The sequence below is a fragment of the Magnolia sinica genome, chromosome 4 (genome assembly GCF_029962835.1).
Source record: "Magnolia sinica isolate HGM2019 chromosome 4, MsV1, whole genome shotgun sequence".
In the NCBI taxonomy this organism is placed as follows: domain Eukaryota; kingdom Viridiplantae; phylum Streptophyta; class Magnoliopsida; order Magnoliales; family Magnoliaceae; genus Magnolia; species Magnolia sinica.
In genome coordinates, this window is record NC_080576.1 from 85,302,671 (window position 1) to 85,322,450 (window position 19,780).

Here is a 19,780-nt window from a genome sequence, read left to right on the forward strand (position 1 = left end):
TTGAATGTTCATAATCTTCTCTTTCATGTACATGTGGTGAATGCTTGTAATAGATAGCTTCCATTATTTGCCTCTTATTTTAGTTTGCGATCTTGATCTTTACCGCGTTCAAGAAATCAGGTTGTCCTACCATAAACATTTGTTTTTGGTGTAAGGTTGTCCTTTGAACAAGGTTTACCGCATTCAAGAAATCAGGTTGTCCTACCATAAACATTTGTTTTTAGTGTAAGGTTGTCCTTTGAACAAGGTTTGAATCAATTTCTCAATACTATTACGATTAAGATCTGTGATTGATTCAATTATATTTAATATTTCTGTTTAGCAATTTTTATTTTGACATAGTCCTATTAAAACCCCCCCCCCCCCCCCCAGCCAAGGCTACTACATCCAACTCCCAAGTCCCAGGACAAAATCCTTTCAAAAGTTGGCAGCTAGAGCATATGCGCATATAATTAGTAGTAGAAATTTATTTTTGAGGCCCTTGCATGATCAGAATAAACTACAAAGAAAGGTAAGCCTAAATAGTATTAAGAGAAAAAGCAACATCCAACTACAGTTGAAAGATAACAATGGGGACAAACCTCAATTTGGCATTCATTGTCTCACACCTTTTGCACAGCCAAGTTTTCTTTAGTTCATCCTGTCCAGAAAGAAAATATAAAAGATATAAATACTTCTACACAGAATATTTGGATTCAGTAGATACTATTTGGATGCATGCTTCAATGTTAGCACGCTATTCTTATTTTTTACAACATTATAGCTGATAGACAGGTAGCAGCTTACATATTGGTGTTGGTGTTGCAGCTTCAAATCCTTGACAAGTTTAATAAGCACCCCAAGAATTTGCTCCAGGACCTTGCAGAAGTAAAATGATATCAAAGGTCACAACATAAGAAATAATGAACACAACCATTGGTGATGTTGGAAATACACATTAAATTGCAACAGATTATCAAGAACAACCACATAGCACATGGAGACGGAGTATTCACTCACATTATAGTATTCTGCGAACTTCCTATCTGCCGAATAGAGATCCTCTCGCAAAGCTGCCTCTTCCCTTTCGATCTCTTCAATAATTAACTTTACCCTAAACCAAGCATAATGCGAAGAATGCAACAAGCTATAGACAACCATACACTAAAAATTTATGATAATTCTGTCGCTCAGATCTTGCAGTAGGTAGAATGGCTAAAATGGAAAAAAAAAAAAAAAAATTTTTTTTTTTTTAAATGACTATACAAATCAACACTCTTATATGCTATATTTTTAGCTCCTGAAATGAATAAGTTTCAGTAGAATATGGGTTTTGTTAAGGAAAAGATCACCATTCAAAGAAAAAATGCTCAGGAAAAGACTAGACTAGTGTGGTAACAGACTCATCTTTGGCAAAGAAATACATTCAACCAGTGTTCGAAATATTGATATCGCATTATGTATCGCACCTTTGGGACATAGATACGTATCGGTTATCGCATGGGATATATCGGTTGTATCACATAATGTATCATTGTTGTTGGAAACATGGGGAAATTGGTCGATTTTTTCAATGAAACTTCAGTGATTGTTAAAAAAACACATCAACACACTTATAAATCAAAACATTACAAAAAATACACACAATAGGTTTTCTTTGTATGGGGTCCTAATCTATGTGTTGTCTAACTGAATTGATGCAAGTATATTCAAAGTTCATTCATATAATTTATAAATATAAGAAGACGTGTGGAAACACAACCAATACATTCAAAAGCAAAAGAAGAATCGCTAGATTATATTACATACATATTTGATCTTATGTTTGGACACAAGGATTGCAACCGATTTGCGACCAAGTGGGAAATTTTCATTTTTCAACTTTCCGCAACTCGGCCCATCTCCTCCAAATCTCAAAATTGAAGCTCCCAATCCATGTATTCGTAACAATTTGACGCTAATTTAACATGATTTACTGAAGGAAAAAAAGGATCGAAAATGCTCACCGAATCGAACATGTGAGATAAATCGCACTACTTGTGAGTTTCGGATCGCACAAGTGGGATACAAGATATATCATGGGATATATCGGCCAATATCGTTGATATTTAAAACACTGCATTCAACAACCTGTTTTATGCAACTAAGTGGTGATGTTGTTCAAGAGCCAAAACCCGTTGATAAAAGCATTACAAGGATACAGGATGTTGCAAGCAATCATGCTTTAAGTATGCAGCAGAGCAGACAATCTTCAATTATTGTGGTCCTGTTGGAATCCGGCTCGGAACTTATCCTTTTAGATAAACTAACAGTAAGTAGGAAGGAAACCCCAAGAATAGTAATCTTTTACTATCCTCTCTAAGGCAATATAATGTTATAGGTCAACTTGTGTTGACATTATACCGTCACCATAACGTAATTGCAAGTAATTCAAATAAAGAAATGCGTCTTGAAAAAAGAGATTCACATAAGGATTATATAATCATTTTCCAAACTTATCAGCAAAAACATGATGCTTTGCAATAGACAACAAAGGAAAATAGGCAAACTAATAAATTTAGGAAAAACCAAACCTTTCTGGAAGACGACTCGGAAATTGACTTATGGAAGAAGAGTCTGCAGCATTAAAAATTAAAAATTAAAAATAAAAATAAAAAAGAGCAAAGTTATTCAGCAGCAACACCAACAAGACAATCAGTAAGTGCATCCGTCCTGCTTTATCAATAAAACCTAGCTAGAAACCTACCTATTTCATCCATTACAAAGGCATCACCTAACTTATCACATTTTGCTTTCAAGCGAGCCTCCATCTCACGTGCCAGTGACTTTTGATACTCTGTTGTGTCCTGCAAGGATATAGTCAAGACTGAGAAACATTGGCAGATGATTCAGAGAGATTGCGTTATTTATTCCATATTAAAGTTTAGCAGGTTTATATTTGAGAGAGAGTCCACATCTGTGATTGTTAGTATTGATTTAAAAACTACTTATCACACAATAAAAGATTCTAAAAGAAGACATACAGAAAGAATGAAGTAGAAGTTCAGATAGCATGACCCAGCTCATTCAACAGCAGTTCATCCAGTGGTTTCGCAATTTAAATGAGAAGAACAATACCAATTTGCTAACAAGCAAGTCTCTAGTTTAATAACATAAAATGCAAATATGGAAACATACCACAACAAGGGGGGTTTGATGGAGCTGCACTTGCCATAGGAAATCAGGAGTGACTCCGAGAAATCTATTTGGCACACCACCAACTCCAGGTTCCGTAGCATCAGAAGCAGGAGGAAGACTGCTGTTAGCCACAGCATTGCTATTAGGCAAACTATTGCTGCAATTTGTTGAATTAGAGCTTGAAATTATTGTGATACTGGTGCTTGTACTATCAAGAGAACTCCTTGACATTATGCTCCACTTTTCTATGTCTTCCTCATGAATTTCGCCATCTTTAGAAAGGAGAGGGAGTCTCAATCTTTGAGCTGCCTCTGCAACTACAAGTCGACGCTCAAGGGATTCATACACCTGGAATGATCTAATTATGTTAAATGTTGTTGTCAATCCAGAACATCAAATTTGCAAACACATTATTGAGACTACACGACAACTCAAATGAAGGCACGAAATTCTGACTTACCTAAGAAAACTGTATAGAATTCTAAATATTATCAACTGTTCTGCTGACCCACTTCCATCATCAATAAGCATAATGAAGGAAGCTTAAACTAATTTTGGATGTAGAAAATGAAAGGAACTACCACAGATTCTAAAATTTTCAAAATCATGAAAAAGAAAACATCATTTTCTTTTCAGCAGAAAAGGAATGCATGCATTTTTTAAAGTAATTGTGCTTTCATGTATATTTTCTTGACAAGTGTAAAAAACCACCAGTATAGAAAATTAATAAACTTCAACCATCATATAGTATTTGGTTTCCATCTTGGAGGTTCACAATTGCTAACAATTGACATGATCTAAATTCCCAAATGTAGCCTCAACCTGCATGCTGCAACCAAATTTACAACAAATCTCTCTCCAGAATGCTGCCCAACAGTCACTTAACCAGTACTAAAAGTGCGTGCAGTCTGTCCACAGTTCAGCCCATTAAACAGCCATAACCTGTTATTAACTTACCCCTAAACTGTCCACTTACAGTCCATAACCAATCCCCCATCCATTCACTTTCAGGACCCCATTAAAATGTTGCTAAACCAGTCCATTCACGTTAGTCAAATCACGTCGGTTATTCATGCCCAAAAATTGTCCTATTGCAGCCGTATTTTCAGCCTATCACAGCCCCTAAACTTCCCCAGGCCCAGACTTAGAACCAGCCCACAAACTGAACCTAAACCTATCGCAAAATTCAGCCTTTCCAATTACTTTTCCCATTAAGGTGTCTATAAATGCAGTCATTATTACATTTCTTACACCAGTTCCTATCTCCATTCATATGCCTATTAGAACCATTCTTATCCATCTTCCCATGCTTGTCACACCAATCCCCACCCATCATTCCATGATTACTAATACTACAACAGCCGTATCAATATTCACCCCTTGCATCATAAATCCACCATAATATGATGGTTATTAAAAGAAACTGACTCATAGCAAAAGGTCATAACAGGAATCAAAGAAGAATGAGATAATGAAGGGTTTAGGGCTTAGAAATGAAGAAACAGCACATATGTTGTGAATGATGAGAAAACTTCATGAACCAGTGAAAGAATGCAATGAAATGCTCCAAAAGAACAATAAACAGCTCCTAGCCATCATAGGTAGTCCGTGTAGAAATAAAGGTCACAGTGGGTCTCATTCTATTAAGAATCAAAATCAAAACACTACTACAGAGGGATCTGAGCACCCTGTGAAAGAAAGCAATCAGAAAATTCTAATGACGAGGTTTCTTAAAAGGTATAACGATCCTAGACGGTAACATCAAGAATCCACCATTGATTGTCGCATAAAGCCACAGATGGGTCAATTGACGAACCTGCCAATGGATTGAGAAACAGGTTGCATGGATCAATGATTGAATTGACAGAAAAGATAGAGGTTGATCCATCACAAGAAGACAACAAAACAAAGCCTTTGCAACAATAAAGGAGAATATCAAAGATGGTAGCAGGACTACTTGGATCATGGTAAAGGTGAGGATGCCATATGTGCTACGGAGAGCAGAATGCGCACTGCAGCCAATTCCGGAAAAGGAGACCCCCAATGAAGCTGTATATTTTCAAGGACACAAGAGAGAGAGGGTGCATGACCCGATGGATGATGCACCTAAATTGATTGAAGCAAAGCACTTCATCATCAACTACTATCAAAGCGACAAAAAAGTAGCCAGAGAGGCATGTAAAGACTAGGGGCTGACAGTGTTTACAACTCGAGGACAAGTTCTCTCCTGCCTGGGGAGAATGATGCATTTCATCAGTTATGCAGTCAACTAGAGTGGCATGATACGGTACCACCATGGCAACTCTAGAGTAATCTCAGATTGGTTAGCAGGTTTCCTTAATTTAGATATTGGTCTCATTCCAATCAGTAAGTATTCTGCTGGCAGGTTTGCTGGTTTTACCAATTGCATGTAAAAGCAATTGGCTAACGCCCTTATATAAGTCATCAAGCCAACACATTTCAATCAACAGGACTCAAACCTCATCTTCTCCATGCACACGCATGCACAGACATGCGTGCGCGCACGCGCACACACACACACACACAGAGACGCTTCTCAAGCTATAGAAATGGTACTCAACTATTTACCTTCCAAGAATTCAAACTTTGATCTGTACAAGCCCACTCACCAACATAGTGCAAAAGGACTAGACCCAAGCCAATACATCTTGTTTGTTTCAATGGGCAGCCCAAAGAGCAATCACCTCGTCCAACTTTTTTACCAAAGCAAGTACAAGGGCAGGTACTTTATTTATTTATTTTGAACGGTGACTAAGGTGCACAAATACCATATATTTACTAAGATGTAGGCAACAAAAGAACATTTTCTTAATGATATATTAGATTCAATTTCTCAAACGGTGATGTTGCAGTAAAAGTTGCATTCTTCTTCCCTAAGACAGTCAGACAAGACCGGTTCAATGAAATCCACACTCCATGCATTCTAGAAGTAGATCATCAGTTGCGAAATACATAATTGTTGCCTAAGACTGTTGACCAAAAAATGGGATGGATGAAATCCACACTTCAAGAGAGAATATTGCACCCAAAAAAAATAAACAATAGCCAAAAGCAGGTTGTATGCCATTAGGTGACCCAACCCAGTCGGCATCAGAGTATGCAATTAAGGAGAGAGGAACTCAAGCAAATTTGAAGTCCATGAGAAAAAAAGTGCATTTTACAAAACAACAGAATATGCTTTACAAGATGGAAATGGGGCATAGTAGACCATTGCATAAAATAATACATTGAGTTCACAGTGTAACTTAATTCAAGCAAGAGTGGGTTACTATAAGACCCCAACTATACTGCATTTCAGATGAATTGGGAAGAGGGTCACCATCACGAAGAGAAGGTTTAGAAGAAATGGCAAGAGGAGCAGTAAGAGGTTTGCAGTTAGCCATGCCTGTGCGAGAAAGAAGATCCTGAGCATATTTGGCCTAGGTGAGAACCATCTCTGAGGAAATAGTGGTAGCCTCTATACCTAGAACATAGGGAAAAGAACTCAAGTCCATGGCAAAACAGCTCGTGCGAAGTGAAGTGAAGGAGGAGATGAATCAGAGAATGCAATGACAATAATTTCATCATCATATAGAAGAATGACAAGACCACATATTTGAGTGAACAACACAAACAAATCTGTAAGGCTTCACATGAATCCAAGCTCAAATACTATGGAACCACTCAAATCAAGCACGGGGAGCCCGCTTAAGCCCATAGATGGCCTTATTCAAATGAAAAACATGATCTGAGCGAGAGCAATCACAAAATTCGTAAGGTTGTTCCAATAAACCTCATCATGAAGAAAGGCATTCTTGACAAAGTTGTTTGATGGACAAACTTCGAGGGACATCAACAGTGAGAACAATGTGAACAATTGGAGGTTCTACCACAGGCCTAAAAGTTTCAACGAAATCAAGACCAAATTGTTGGTTATAGCCTTAGGCTACAAGACAAGCTTTGTAGCATCCAGATGACTCACCAATGCAACACTTAATTCAATAGACCCAGTGATTGCCCACAACACTCATGTTGCGATGTCAGAGGACAAGTGCCCAATACCCATTGTCACGGAGAGCAAACATTTCATCTATCATAACTTGATCCAATGACGAGCTCTATAGGCAACAATGTAGCTCGAGGGCTTGGATGCAGAGTGAAGAGCGGTATGAATAGCAAGATGGGCTTCAAAGTAACAAGCTAAGGACGAATAGGATGAACGGAAAGAAGAAAGGACAGTGCAAGTCGAGCATGCATGCGAGTGGTCATGGGATAAGTGGAGTGTAGACTTGGCTCAACAATGATATACATTAAGAGAACGGGATGGAGAAGATGGGGGATGTGAAGAATAATCTCTGCTAAAGAGGGAGGAAGCAAAATGAGATTCTCCACTTGAAGTCGTAAAAGAAGATGCAATGGAGTTAGAGACAGAAGAAAAGCAAGGTAATTGAACCTGTAATTCCCCCAAAGGGGAAAAGTAAAGTGAGCATAAGCATAAGAAAAGTGAGTGTCATCAACCACAACATGACATGAGTTAAACACTTGTTGAATCCCTTTATGATAATCACAAAACCTGAGAAAGAGATCTGTGGCTAAATTTGCCTATCGGAAAAGAGGTGGGATTAGGTAACGAAACGCACCCAAAGACCCTAACATAGGTACAATTAGGAACTCGACAAAAAAGAACACTATAGGGATTGCCTCTACCATTCTATGAGTCTTTTTGATGGGGACATCATGCACACATCCCCTCTACGCACGTATTCGAGGAGGAGGCGAGCCCCACTTTCGATTTGGATCAACGATGACATCTTTAGAGGGCCTCCTAATTAGGGGGCTGCGTTATGGAGCCTTGGAGTGGACCCGATCATCACATAAATTCTACCATCAAATCTCATGATCGTGGCCCACTACTTTAGATGATCTAGGATTTTGAGTTTTGATTACTTTTGTTATTAGAAACTTCATGAACGGCTTAGATTGCTTAGATTAGTATTTATTTGCTTTAAGCTTTGGTATTAGTGCGCGCACATGGCGCAAGCGAATTTTTGTCCTTTTTCTTATAAATATAGCTATCCCATGTAGGTATTGCAATGATGTTGATGAATAAAAATTCCTGCGTTTTCTTCTTCTCTCTTTCTTTGGGTTGAAGAATCGAATTGGGTGCGTAGCCCTCCCTTCCTCGAAGGGTTAACTACCGTGGTGCGAAGCCACATCTGCTCCAAACCATCTCCATCGTCTTACACACCAATCTCATTACCCTCAACACCCCTTCCATCATCAAATTCACCTCTTTTCACATCCAAGTTTTCTCCTACAGCAGTGCACAAGCAAATTTTCAGATTCTGGCCCATCTGAGGGGTTGAAACTTCGGCAGGTACTATGCGTAAACCGTACATCGGATTGACGTGAAACTTGGTATGGAACTTGTCCATCCCTGGCCGATCCCAACCTAGAAGGCGTTTCTTGATTTCGTGGGCCCCACACACATGCGGACGATGTGTCACGCACGTGCGTCCAGGCCCCCTGGCTGTCCGACGCGCGCAACCCATCCCAGGTGGTCGCTTACCTTCTATTTTCTTCTTTTTTGTCTAAAAAAACCCTCTTGATCCAAATCCCTAACCCTAAAGAATCCCAAATCTCAATTATCCACAGTTTTCAAACCCTAGACTTTCCCCCAAATTGAAACTTAGTAAATCTCTTGAGTTGGGAACAATCCTTTGCAAGAATGGATGACTTTACACTCCTTTGGGCTTGTTTGGCTTATAATTTTGTTTGATCTAGCCCTAAAGTTGTGTAGGCTTGGACCCCCATAGATTCCCCTTTTTGAATATTTGATAGCATGTAGGATGTGAAATTTTGTGACTGTTCAATATTAGTATAATAACATGCTTGATTTCTTGCACTCCACATTTAATTTCATGTCCTGCATCACTCTTTTGCATTAGGCATCGCCACTCCCTTTGGTAACATCCACTAATTTGGAAATTAATTTAAAAGCCATATTTCAACCCGGACGTTTTCAGTATGCCCCTAATAACCAACAAATGGCAAGTGCTTTTCCTTATGTAGATCCTATTATAATGGGAGCTTGATGAGTCGATCCACCCACACATCTTGCTTTTATTGCTATATAAGGAGTTAAAATAATTCTTAATGTGTATGAGGACAATTAATGAAGAAAGTGGCAATGATGAAAACCCAACAGAAAGAGGGGACTTTACTGTGGAAAAGAAGTGTAAACCCCATCTTAGTGATCTGCAAATTTTGCACTCAGCAGTTACATACCGTTGGAGAGTATAAGGGCAAGAGACATGACAAAGAATCCCATGAGCTGATAGATGACATTAAAAGGTTGTTGAAGAAAAATCAACAGTATTATTACACTGAAAGTATTTAACGCAACATTTTAAGTTGATTTTCAACCATGTGATGAAAGTTAGTAAAAAGAAGAAGAAAAAGAAAGAGAGTTTGATTTATGCTTCAAAGGATAAACCAAGCACATTGACTGAAATTATCAATGAAACTAACATAGAAGCAAAAACTGGAAGTAGAGGAAAATGAAGCAGGCACCCAAAAGGTCATAATGCACATTTTCAAGAAAAGAATCTGTTATTTTATTATTAACTAAAAAAAGGGAATTATAAATTTTGCCCATGTGACAATTCATACAAAGAAAAAAGATTTTACGACTGGCAATAATAACATTTGTAGACTGAAGAAAACTAAGAGTACGAGCCACAGAATGATCGAGGGGTAATGCATATGGAGGAAAAAGCCATTGATGAGGAACATGAACAGGGCAAAAAGAGCAAAATTAGACAAGCATGACACGTGGAGAGTACTAGATTTAGTTCCTTGTCCGGTCTTTACATCGTCCACAAAGAATGCACTAAGAGTAAATTCAAAGTTTCTATGCAATTCTTTTGAAGATGAAGGACATGTAAAACACAATGTACAATTATCCTACCAGTAGTGGAGGGAATGGAAGTGGATCCAATAAAAGAGATAAGGAAGATAAGCACCATTACCAACAGTGACAGAGTTTGAACCAATGCAAGTTGAAGCAATCAGAGAAAGTTAAGCTAGAATATTGCAATGCCGAATGACCAAGAATCTGGGGCTGAAAAGGGGGTGCACCAAGAATGTTGTCAAACTGCAAATAGATCAACTGAAAGCCACCACGACCTCTAGTCGGACCACAATGTCCGCTGAGCACGGAGATCCGAGCCACTATGACCACCAAAGCAACTACCATTATTGCAACCACATGGGGCAATAAGAGTTAAAGGCTGACTGGGCTCCAGTGAAGAGCATCATTGTTGATAACGAGATTGTAGTTGGAGAAGAATGGCAGGTAGCTCAGTGAAGGTAGCGCAAGAAAAGAGAGTAGAATCAGTAGATAAATGTCTCGTTTTCTTGCGTCTAGAAGAAAAAGGGAATTATACATGGTTGTGAAAAAATATGGAAATATTTGTAAGTGTTAATGTAATGTTTTGGATGCTCCAAAGGAGATTTGGAATGCATCATGAGTGATGCATTCGTCTGACAAAAACATCTCTTATACATACCAGTTGTTTGTAGAGATTTTCTCATTCCAACAAGGAGACACCAGACGAGTCATTTGGTGAATATTATTCAAAACTTAAAGGAATGTACATGGAACTAAATGTGTATCAACCTCTCACTAGTGAACTGGAAAAACAATATCAACAATGTGAGGGGTTCATAAGGCTAAGTTCCTTTCTGGTTTAAAACTTGAATATGAGTTAGTACGTGTACAAATCTTGGGTGGCATGGATGTGACATGTTTCAATGAAGTGTATGCTCACCTCCAATGTTTATCCATTGGCTCTACAAGTGGAGTCAATGATAGATCTACTTTGGCATCATTTACTGGACAAGGAAGAGGTGGTGGTCATGATGGCAAAGGTAGAGCTGGGCATCGGACCGAGTCGGATCAGATTCGGTCCAACTCGACTTGGTTCGAAATTTGCAGGGTGTGATCCAAACCTGATCAGATCCGGTGTCGGATCCAAGTCATCGGACTCAAACAGATCTGAACTCTACTGACTTAGAACCGATCCGAGTCGGATCGGATTGGGCAAAGTTGGGATCGTTCATTTTTTCAACAGTATGAGAATCATTATTCTCATTGTTTCTTATGGTGCGATGTACTGGATTACTGAATATACTTAAAATTTAATATCAATCCCTAAAATGATATGGAAAAACTGATGGACGGTGTGGATAAACCAAAAAATTCAAGACAGGTCCCACACAAGCTCACACCAGCTTATAGCTTCCTGAAGAAGCTTCAAGTACAGTGCTAGGGATAGGGTGTACTAACAAGCTAACAAAAGAGGAAAAAAAAACGTACAGTAGCCTAGTAGCAGAGGCAAAAACGAAATTATTTTTAAAGAAGAGATGTTCCGGTGCTTTCGGGTGCACTATTAACTTATAGTGCTCCTGTTTGTATTAGTTTACTTGGACTGTCTAATCGATTAATCTGAACTGTCCATTAAGTCCAGGTCACAATTCATGGGCTATCATGTAAAAATGGAACTAATCATATGATCCAATCATCATTGGTTAGGATTGCATAAACAATAGTGATTCTTTAGAATCATAAGCAATCCATAATAGTCCTAATGAAGAGACGGATTATATTTTCGATTAGACCTATTTTTGTGAAGTTAGTCTTGACCGTCCATTTAAAAGGCCATTGATTGAAATAATAGAACTTGTTATATTGGCATGATATTTGCATGAGAGCCATTGAAATTAGCATCACACCTAATGAACAGTCTAGATTAACGGATTGGACTATCTAAGTGTCCATATGCAACTAGGAGCATGATATCTTATATACCCGAGAGCACTGCAGCATTTCTCTCTGAAAATAATAGCTGACACCGGCTAGCAGCTCTAGGTACATGTCATGCGAAGACGAGCACTGACACTCCTCGAGCTCCAAGTTGTAAGAATGGGTGGGCCGCGGATTAGGCTACTGAAGTGACGTCACCTAGTTCTGTGGGCCCCACTATGATGTATGTGTTGTATCCATACCGTCCATCCATTTTGAGATATCATTTTAGAACATGAACCAAAGAATGAAGCAAATAAAAATTTGTAGTGGACCCCACCACAAAAAATAGTGGGGAGAGTGATTCCCACCGTTGAAACTATCGTACGGCCCACCATAATGTTTATTTGAAATTCAACCTGTTCAAAAGTTAAAAAGGACATGAAAGAAGGGAAAACACAAATATCAGGTTGATTTAAAACTCTTGTGGATTTTAGAAGTTTTTAATGGTGGGCGTCACTGCCCCACTGTTTTCTCTGTTGGGATCCACTGGAGCTTTGGATTTAACTCATTCTTTGGATCTTGCCCTAAAATGATCTCTCCAAAAGGATGGATGGCGTGGATACAAAACATACATCATGGTGGGGCCCACGAAACTTAATGACGTCACTTTAGTAGTGACTCTGGCTACTAACCTGTCAGTAGCTAATCCGTGCCCGATTAGAGAGAGAGAAAGAGTTGCAGAGAGAGATAGAGAGAGAGAGAAAGAGTTGCAGAGAGAGACAAAGAGAGAGAGAGAAAGAGAGATAGAGAGAGAGAGAGATTTACCTCGGCCGGTGGAGATTGGGATCGGGAAGATTCCGAGATTCCGGATCCAGCGCGGCGAGCATTCTTCAGGTGCGGGTAGGGTAAAAAATAGGTTACAAAGGAGGGTTCGAGATCTACGGGTGAGGGTAGGCGGCGTGCGTTCTTCGGGTGCACTTAGGGTAGGGTAAAAAAAGGGGTTGGGTAAAACTTAAAAGTAAAAAAAACAAATATATATAACTTAATAAATATGGTCCGGATCGGATCTGTCCGAATCGGATCCAATCAAATCGGATTATGGATCAGGTCGGTTCGGAACGGGTGCTATCCGTACCCGACCCGAAAATGTTTCGGATCTGGATGGGGCTACCCGAACCTGACCGATCCAAACCATCGGTTCTGTTCGAATCGGGTCGGATCGAGTCTGATCGGGTCGGATCCACCGGATCGGATATAAAATGCCCAGCTCTAGGCAAAGGTAATCAAAGTGAATGTGGTGAAGTGGGAGGAGGTTGTGGTAGAGATTGTGAACCTAGGAAATGCACCCATTGTGGGCTTACAAATCACTCTACTGAGTAAGTCTTAGGATCTCTGCGTTAAGCCATCCTAGGCTAATCAGACATCTTATACTAGAAAAAGCGGTGGGCCTCGTTTTGCGAGTTCTACCTCCACAACTCAACAGCTACGTATGTATGAAGAGACGGTTACACTTACCCAAAATGAATATTCCACATTTGTGAACTTTGGTATGACATGTTTCGAGTCCAAGTCCTCTATTCCATGAGTCATTCTCCAGGGCATCTAACCATATAACCGGTGAGTCTAGTGTTTTTTCTTCTATTGATATAGTGCTAACAAGTTCATCTATCACTTCGGCAAATGGTACTCAGTCCAAAGTGTGTAGAATAGGTATTGTGAATCAAAGTTGTTCTCTTTCATTACCAGTTGCTCTTTATGTCCCTAAATTTTCTTTAAACCTTATGTTTGGTAGTAAACTAACTAAATCTCTTAACTACTCTGTGATCTTCTATCCTTCACACTATTTTCCAAGATCTAAAGACAAAGAAGAAATTTGGTGAAGGACCGGAACATAATAAGTTGTACCATCTTGATCATGGAGTAGTTGGCGTTGTAGCACAGAAGAACATATCTCCTTACCAATGGCATTGCTATCTCGGTCACCAATCTTTGAAGACTTTCAAAAGCATTATTTCTTCCTTATCTTCATGTCAATTTTAGAGTGTGAAGTGTGACTTGAGTAAACATCATCAAGGCACTTTTCCACACCACTAGGAGTGGAAAAGCATAGCTTAGTTCTTTCTTTTTTGGTTCATTAAAATGTTTGGGGACCAGTTAGAGTCTCCAGTGGATCAGGGTATAAGTATTTTGTTACATTTGTTGATGAATGTTCAAGAATGACTTGACTTTATTTAATGAAAAGCATATCTGAATTGTTCTTTGTTTTTAAGACATTCCATATAGAAGTATAAAATCAGTTTAATTCAAAGCAGTCTGATGCAGGACATGGAAAATTAAATATGATATGCAAGATCTTAGGCTTTGGATCATACTAATTCAAAACAATCCATATTAATTCCACATCCTACACAAAAGCTCAAACATTCAAGTAAAGGGGAATCTGCACGAGTCCAGGCCTACACAGGTTAGGGCTGGATCTGTTAAAATTATAAACCAAACGATGCTCAAAGATAAGCAGTAATCATCCACACATGCATAGCAATCAGTCCCTGATCCAAGGGATTCACCAATTTCAATTCAAGGAACCCTAAGGTGAGAAAATGGAAAAATACATTAAGGATAATGCAATCTAAGGTTAGGGTATATGAAAAACTGGTATGAGAGGGTAAAATAAGAAGAAAACCTAAACCGAAAGACAGTTCCCGCACGGGGACGCAACAATGGCCCAGACGCACGTGCGTGTGATCACGGCCGCACGTGTGTGGGGCCCACTATTCAGAAAAAAGTCACCTTGGCCCTGGTCGGCCAGAGATGGACTCCAAAACTCCTAAATCTCAGCTCGATCCGATGCATGGTTTGTGCGTGGTGCTCCGCCGAAGTTTCAGCCCTTCTGCAGGGCCATATCCTGAAAATCTGCTGTAGAGAGAAAAAAGGCTGCAACTATTGATGGATTTGCAGATGGAAAGCTTGTAGGAAAAGAGAAATATGGATGGAAGAAGGTGGAGGCGAATCGGGATAGATGTGGCTTCGCACCACGGTAGTTAGCCCTTCGAAGAAGGGAGGGCTTCGCACCCAATTAGGTTTTCATAACTCGGAAAGGAGCAGGAAAACGCAGCAATTTTTATTCATCTTCATTGAATTAAAAGAACCACAAGGGGTGCCTATTTATAAGAAAACCATATATCCCAAAACTCGCGCCATGTGCGCAACCTATTACTTGGCGATAAAGTAAACTAAAATAAAAACCAATCAAAGAAATCTAAAGCGTTCATGATGTTCTAATTAATATAAATAAGCAAAACCTAAGTATAAACTTAATCCGACTAGTGGGCCCCGATCATGAGATCCCATGATGAGCTTTACTTGATTATCAGGCCCACTCTAATGAATCAAAACTCTGTCTTCTAACTAGGAGACCCTCCCTGGATGTCGTTATCGAGCCAGATCGATGGTGGGGCCCTCCCTCTCCTTCCGTACATGCGTAGGGGGCAGCGTGAGTGTGCGTGTGCGCGTAATGTCCCCATCAATTCTCCCCGGCTGCGAAGATTTTTGCCACTAGCGAAATAAAACTCGTGAACCGCTCCAGGATATCAGGATCAAGTCTCTGAAGCTCCTCAGCGAGCCACGTACTGTCTGAAGCTGGGCGTGACTTCCATTTAACCAGGTACTTCTAAAATCCGCCGTCCGACGTTGAAACTGTCTGATGGTCCATGATATCCTCTATTTCCTCTCTGGGTGTGTGAAGGCTAGGTATGGGAGGTAGAAGCTGGGCAAAAAGGTTGGTAAAAGTAGGTATGGGAGGTAGAGGCTGGGAATATGGGCTGGGACGGGTAGGTATGGGACGTAGAGGCTGAAAAAATGGGTTGAGAGGGGTAAGTATGGGAGGTAGAGGCTGAAAAAATGGGTCGGGAGGTGGCCATGGATCAAGGGAAAGGTCTGGGGAATCAAGATGGTTAGGCAAAAGGCTGAAAAATGCATCAATGGCCCCTTAAAATGCAACTAGATCTTCCACATTGAATGTGGAACTAATTCTCATGGAAGGTGGAAGATTTGCCACATACGCATTGAGACCGTTTCGTTTTATAATTTTGAAGGGTCCAGTGCTACGCGCGTGTAAATTACAAACGGCCCCCAGAGGATACCGCTCGGGCCTGACGCGGACCATCACAGATTCTCTTACATTGAATTCCTTGAAACATTTATGTTGGTCTGTAGAAAATTTATAATGTTCATTACTAGTAGTGATTTTTTGCCTGATTTCTTGATGCCATGAATGAATGTAATGCACAAAAGATTTTGCAGGTTCTAACGGCCTATGAGACAGTGACATAGGGAAAAGATCAATAGGTTTCTCAGGTTTATATAATCAGTAACGACTTCAAGGATTGAGACTTGTGGACCTATCGATAGAACTATTAAACGCAAACTCGACTATGGGTATTATGGTGTCCTATGTTCTGGTGTGCTCTATATCCCTCCAAGGGGGAGACTCATCCGGTAGATTATCAGGACGGACATCACGAAACTCATCCACTACCGGAATGGCCTCAGTAGGTAACTCTACAATAGCCTCTGGTGCAATCTATCCAATCACAAGGCCGCACATGTTGTACCCCTCAAAATAGTAGTCTTGATGTCCCTCATGGGGTGGGTGCACGGGTGGACGCTCATAACTGATTCATCGGCCAACATCATTCATTGGTCTATCCTCCTGGCCACCTGCCTGAGATTGGACATCCACCCCAATGGTGGGGTTTGTCCTGCAAAGGCCTTTAGTTGGGTAATGCGCACATCAAGTTGTTCAAAGCATTAGTCCATATCCAAGCGCTTACCCAAAGACTCAATCTGCTGGGACAGTTTATTTAGTGACTCTTGCAATCGTTCCATGTTTAGTATAGGGTGCAAACCAACCACGACCCGTACGTGGGGGCATACGACTGCTAACTCCACCTATGGACCTTCTACTACGACTATATGCAACTAAATGGGATTAAATGATCCTATGAAACTCTATATGAGGAAAAAACTACACAACGCTACCAAAATTCAGCAATATAGTTGTCAAAATATAAGTTTTTTTTTTTTTTTTAAAGAAGTAACCTAGTTTCTAAAAACGAAAAAGGAAAGTTTCTAAAAACAAATTAGGAAAGTCTCTAAAAAACAAATTAGGAAAGTTTCTAAAAAAAGCAACCTAGTTTCTAAAAACGAAAAAGGAAAGTTTCTAAAAACAAATTAGGAAAGTTTTTAAAAAGCAACCTACTTTCTAAAAAAACGAAAAAGGAAAGTTTCTAAAAATAGAAAGTAAGTTAGTTTCTAAAAAAGAAAAAGGAAAGTAAACTAGTTTCTAAAAAAGAAAAAAGAAAGGAAATTAGTTTCTAAAAACAAATTAAGAAAGTTACTAAAAAATTAGTTTCTAAAAACAGAAAAGGAAAGTTTCTAAACCTAGAAATAGAAAGCTAAGTTAATTTCTAAAATAATTCAAATAAGGGGATAACAGAAAATTTCAGCAGCTTATGTCAGGGTTTATGGATCTTTAAACAGCCATATATGATGAGAATTGATGCGTAATGGACATAAACAACTAAACCCTAAACACTTAATGCATTCCCCTATAAGAACCCTAAGCTCTGATACCAAATTTGATGCAGGACATGGAAAATTAAATATGATATGCAAGATCTCAGGCTTTGGATCATACTAATTCAAAACAATCCATATTAATTCCACATCCTACACAAAAGCTCAAACATTCAGGTAAAGGGGAATCTGCACGGGTACAGGCCTACACAGGTTAGGGCTGGATCTATTAAAATTATTAACCAAACGATGCTCAAAGATAAGTAGTAATCATCCACACATGCACAGCAATCAGTCCCTAATCCAAGAGATTCACCAATTTCAATTCAAGGAACCCCAGGGTGAGAAAATGGGCAAATAAATTAAGGATAATGCAATCTAGGGTTAGGGTTTATGAAAAACCAGTATGAGAGGGTAAAATAAGAAGAAAACCTGAACCGGAAGACAGTTCCCGCGCAGGGACAGCAACAATGGCCCAGACGCACATGCGTGTGATCACGGCCGCACGTGTGGGGCCCACTATTCAAAAAAAGGCCACCTTGGCCCTGGTCGGCCAAGGATAGACTCCAAAACTCTCAAATCTCAGCTCGATCCGATGCACGGTTTGTGCGTGGTGCTCCACCGAAGTTTCAACCCTCCTGCAGTGCTAGATTCTGGAAATCTGTTGTAGAGAGAAAAACGGCTACAACTATTGATGGATTTGCAGATGGAATGCTTATAGGAGGAGAAATATGGATGGAAGAAGGTGGGGGCGAATCGGGATAGATGTGGCTTTGCACCACACTAGTTAGCCCTTCGAAGAAGGGAAGGCTTCACACCCAATTAGGTTTTCATAACTTGGAAAGGAGCAGGAAAACACAGCATTTTTTATTCATCTTCATTGAATTAAAAGAACTACAAGGGGTGCCTATTTATAAGAAAACCCTATACCCCAAAACTCGTGCCATGTGCGCAACCTATTACTTGGCAATGAAGTAAACTAAAATAAAAAACAATCAAAGAAATCTAAAGCGTCCATGATGTTCTAAATAATATAAATAAGCAAAACCTAAAATATGAACTTCATCCGACTAGTGGGCCCCGATCATGAGATTTCATGATGGGCTTTACTTGATTATCAGGCCCACTCTAATGAACCAAAACTCTGTCTTCTAACTAAGAGGCCCTCCTTGGACGTCGTCATCGAGCCAAATCGACAATGAGGACCTCCCTCTCCTTCCGTAAGTGCGTAGGGATCGGCGTGCATGCGCGTGTGCGCATGATGTCCCCATCAGAGCCTATGTTTCATTCAAATAATGATAATGAGTACATGTCCCGGTCTTTTAGCTTGTATTTCTCTAATAACGGTATCTTGCATCCAGCATCGTGTGCACACACTCCGCAACAAAACGGTGTTGCAGAATGAAAAAAATTGCTACTTGCTTGAGGTGACACGTGCTTTATTGATTCATATGAATGTTCCCAAAAGTTCTTGGAATGATGCAATTCTAACAGCATGCTCTCTGATCCTCAATTGTTTTAATCGATCAATTGCCTCATGCAATTTTATTTTCAGATATTCCATTGTTTTCTTTGCCTCACAAGGTTTTGGGATGTGTATGCTTTTTTCATCAATTGAAATCAGTTCATGATAAATAAGATCTTAAAGCAATTAAATGCATTTTTCTTGAGTAATCTAAAACACAGAGGAGCTAGTAGCTATGGATGTTACGATCCTTCACTTCAAAGGCAATTTATGTGTGTGGATGTTAATTTTTTTTTTTTGTAGTCCACTCCATTCTTCTCAAAAGCATGTAAATCTATTGAATTGTAAGCTTCACCATTAGCACTTGTTCCTATTGAAGAAATTATCCAATTGTCTCCTTCTATTAGTTAGTCACTTCCTATCGTGCCTCCTCTTAAAGTCTACTCATGATGAAAATGGGAAGACAATATGGCCAACCATGATGTGCCATCTACCATATCTTCTTTTGAGCTTATTGATCTAGTTTTTCCTCTTATATATCATGATTCATCTGATATTCCTACGGCTTTGAGGAAAGATAAGTGTGCATGTATTGACCATCTTAACTCCAAATATGTTTCCTTTCGGTGCTTGTCTTCCACTTTCCACATATTTGCCTTATCTTTATCATATCATTTTGTTCATAAGTCATACTAGGAAGCCTTGTTACATAAGAGGTAGAAGCATGTGATGATAGACAAAATTGTTGTACTTAATAAGAATAACACTTGGGA

At 39.5% G+C, this 19,780-nt stretch overlaps 1 protein-coding gene across 5 annotated transcripts in view; it reads right to left on the bottom strand.

Annotated features, from left to right (window-relative positions):
- Positions 1 to 19,780, bottom strand: part of LOC131243305 (AUGMIN subunit 4) — a 40,261-nt gene that overhangs the window by 16,392 nt on the left and 4,089 nt on the right. For all 5 annotated transcript variants that reach the window (XM_058242545.1, XM_058242544.1, XM_058242542.1 and 2 more), the window contains exons 4-9: positions 3,157 to 3,504; positions 2,726 to 2,825; positions 2,553 to 2,595; positions 1,000 to 1,093; positions 787 to 858; positions 582 to 640 (exon numbers count right to left, since the gene is read on the bottom strand). In XM_058242545.1, the coding sequence (XP_058098528.1) occupies positions 582 to 640; positions 787 to 858; positions 1,000 to 1,093; positions 2,553 to 2,595; positions 2,726 to 2,825; positions 3,157 to 3,504 (716 nt within the window). The remainder of the gene's footprint in view (positions 1 to 581; positions 641 to 786; positions 859 to 999; positions 1,094 to 2,552; positions 2,596 to 2,725; positions 2,826 to 3,156; positions 3,505 to 19,780) is intronic.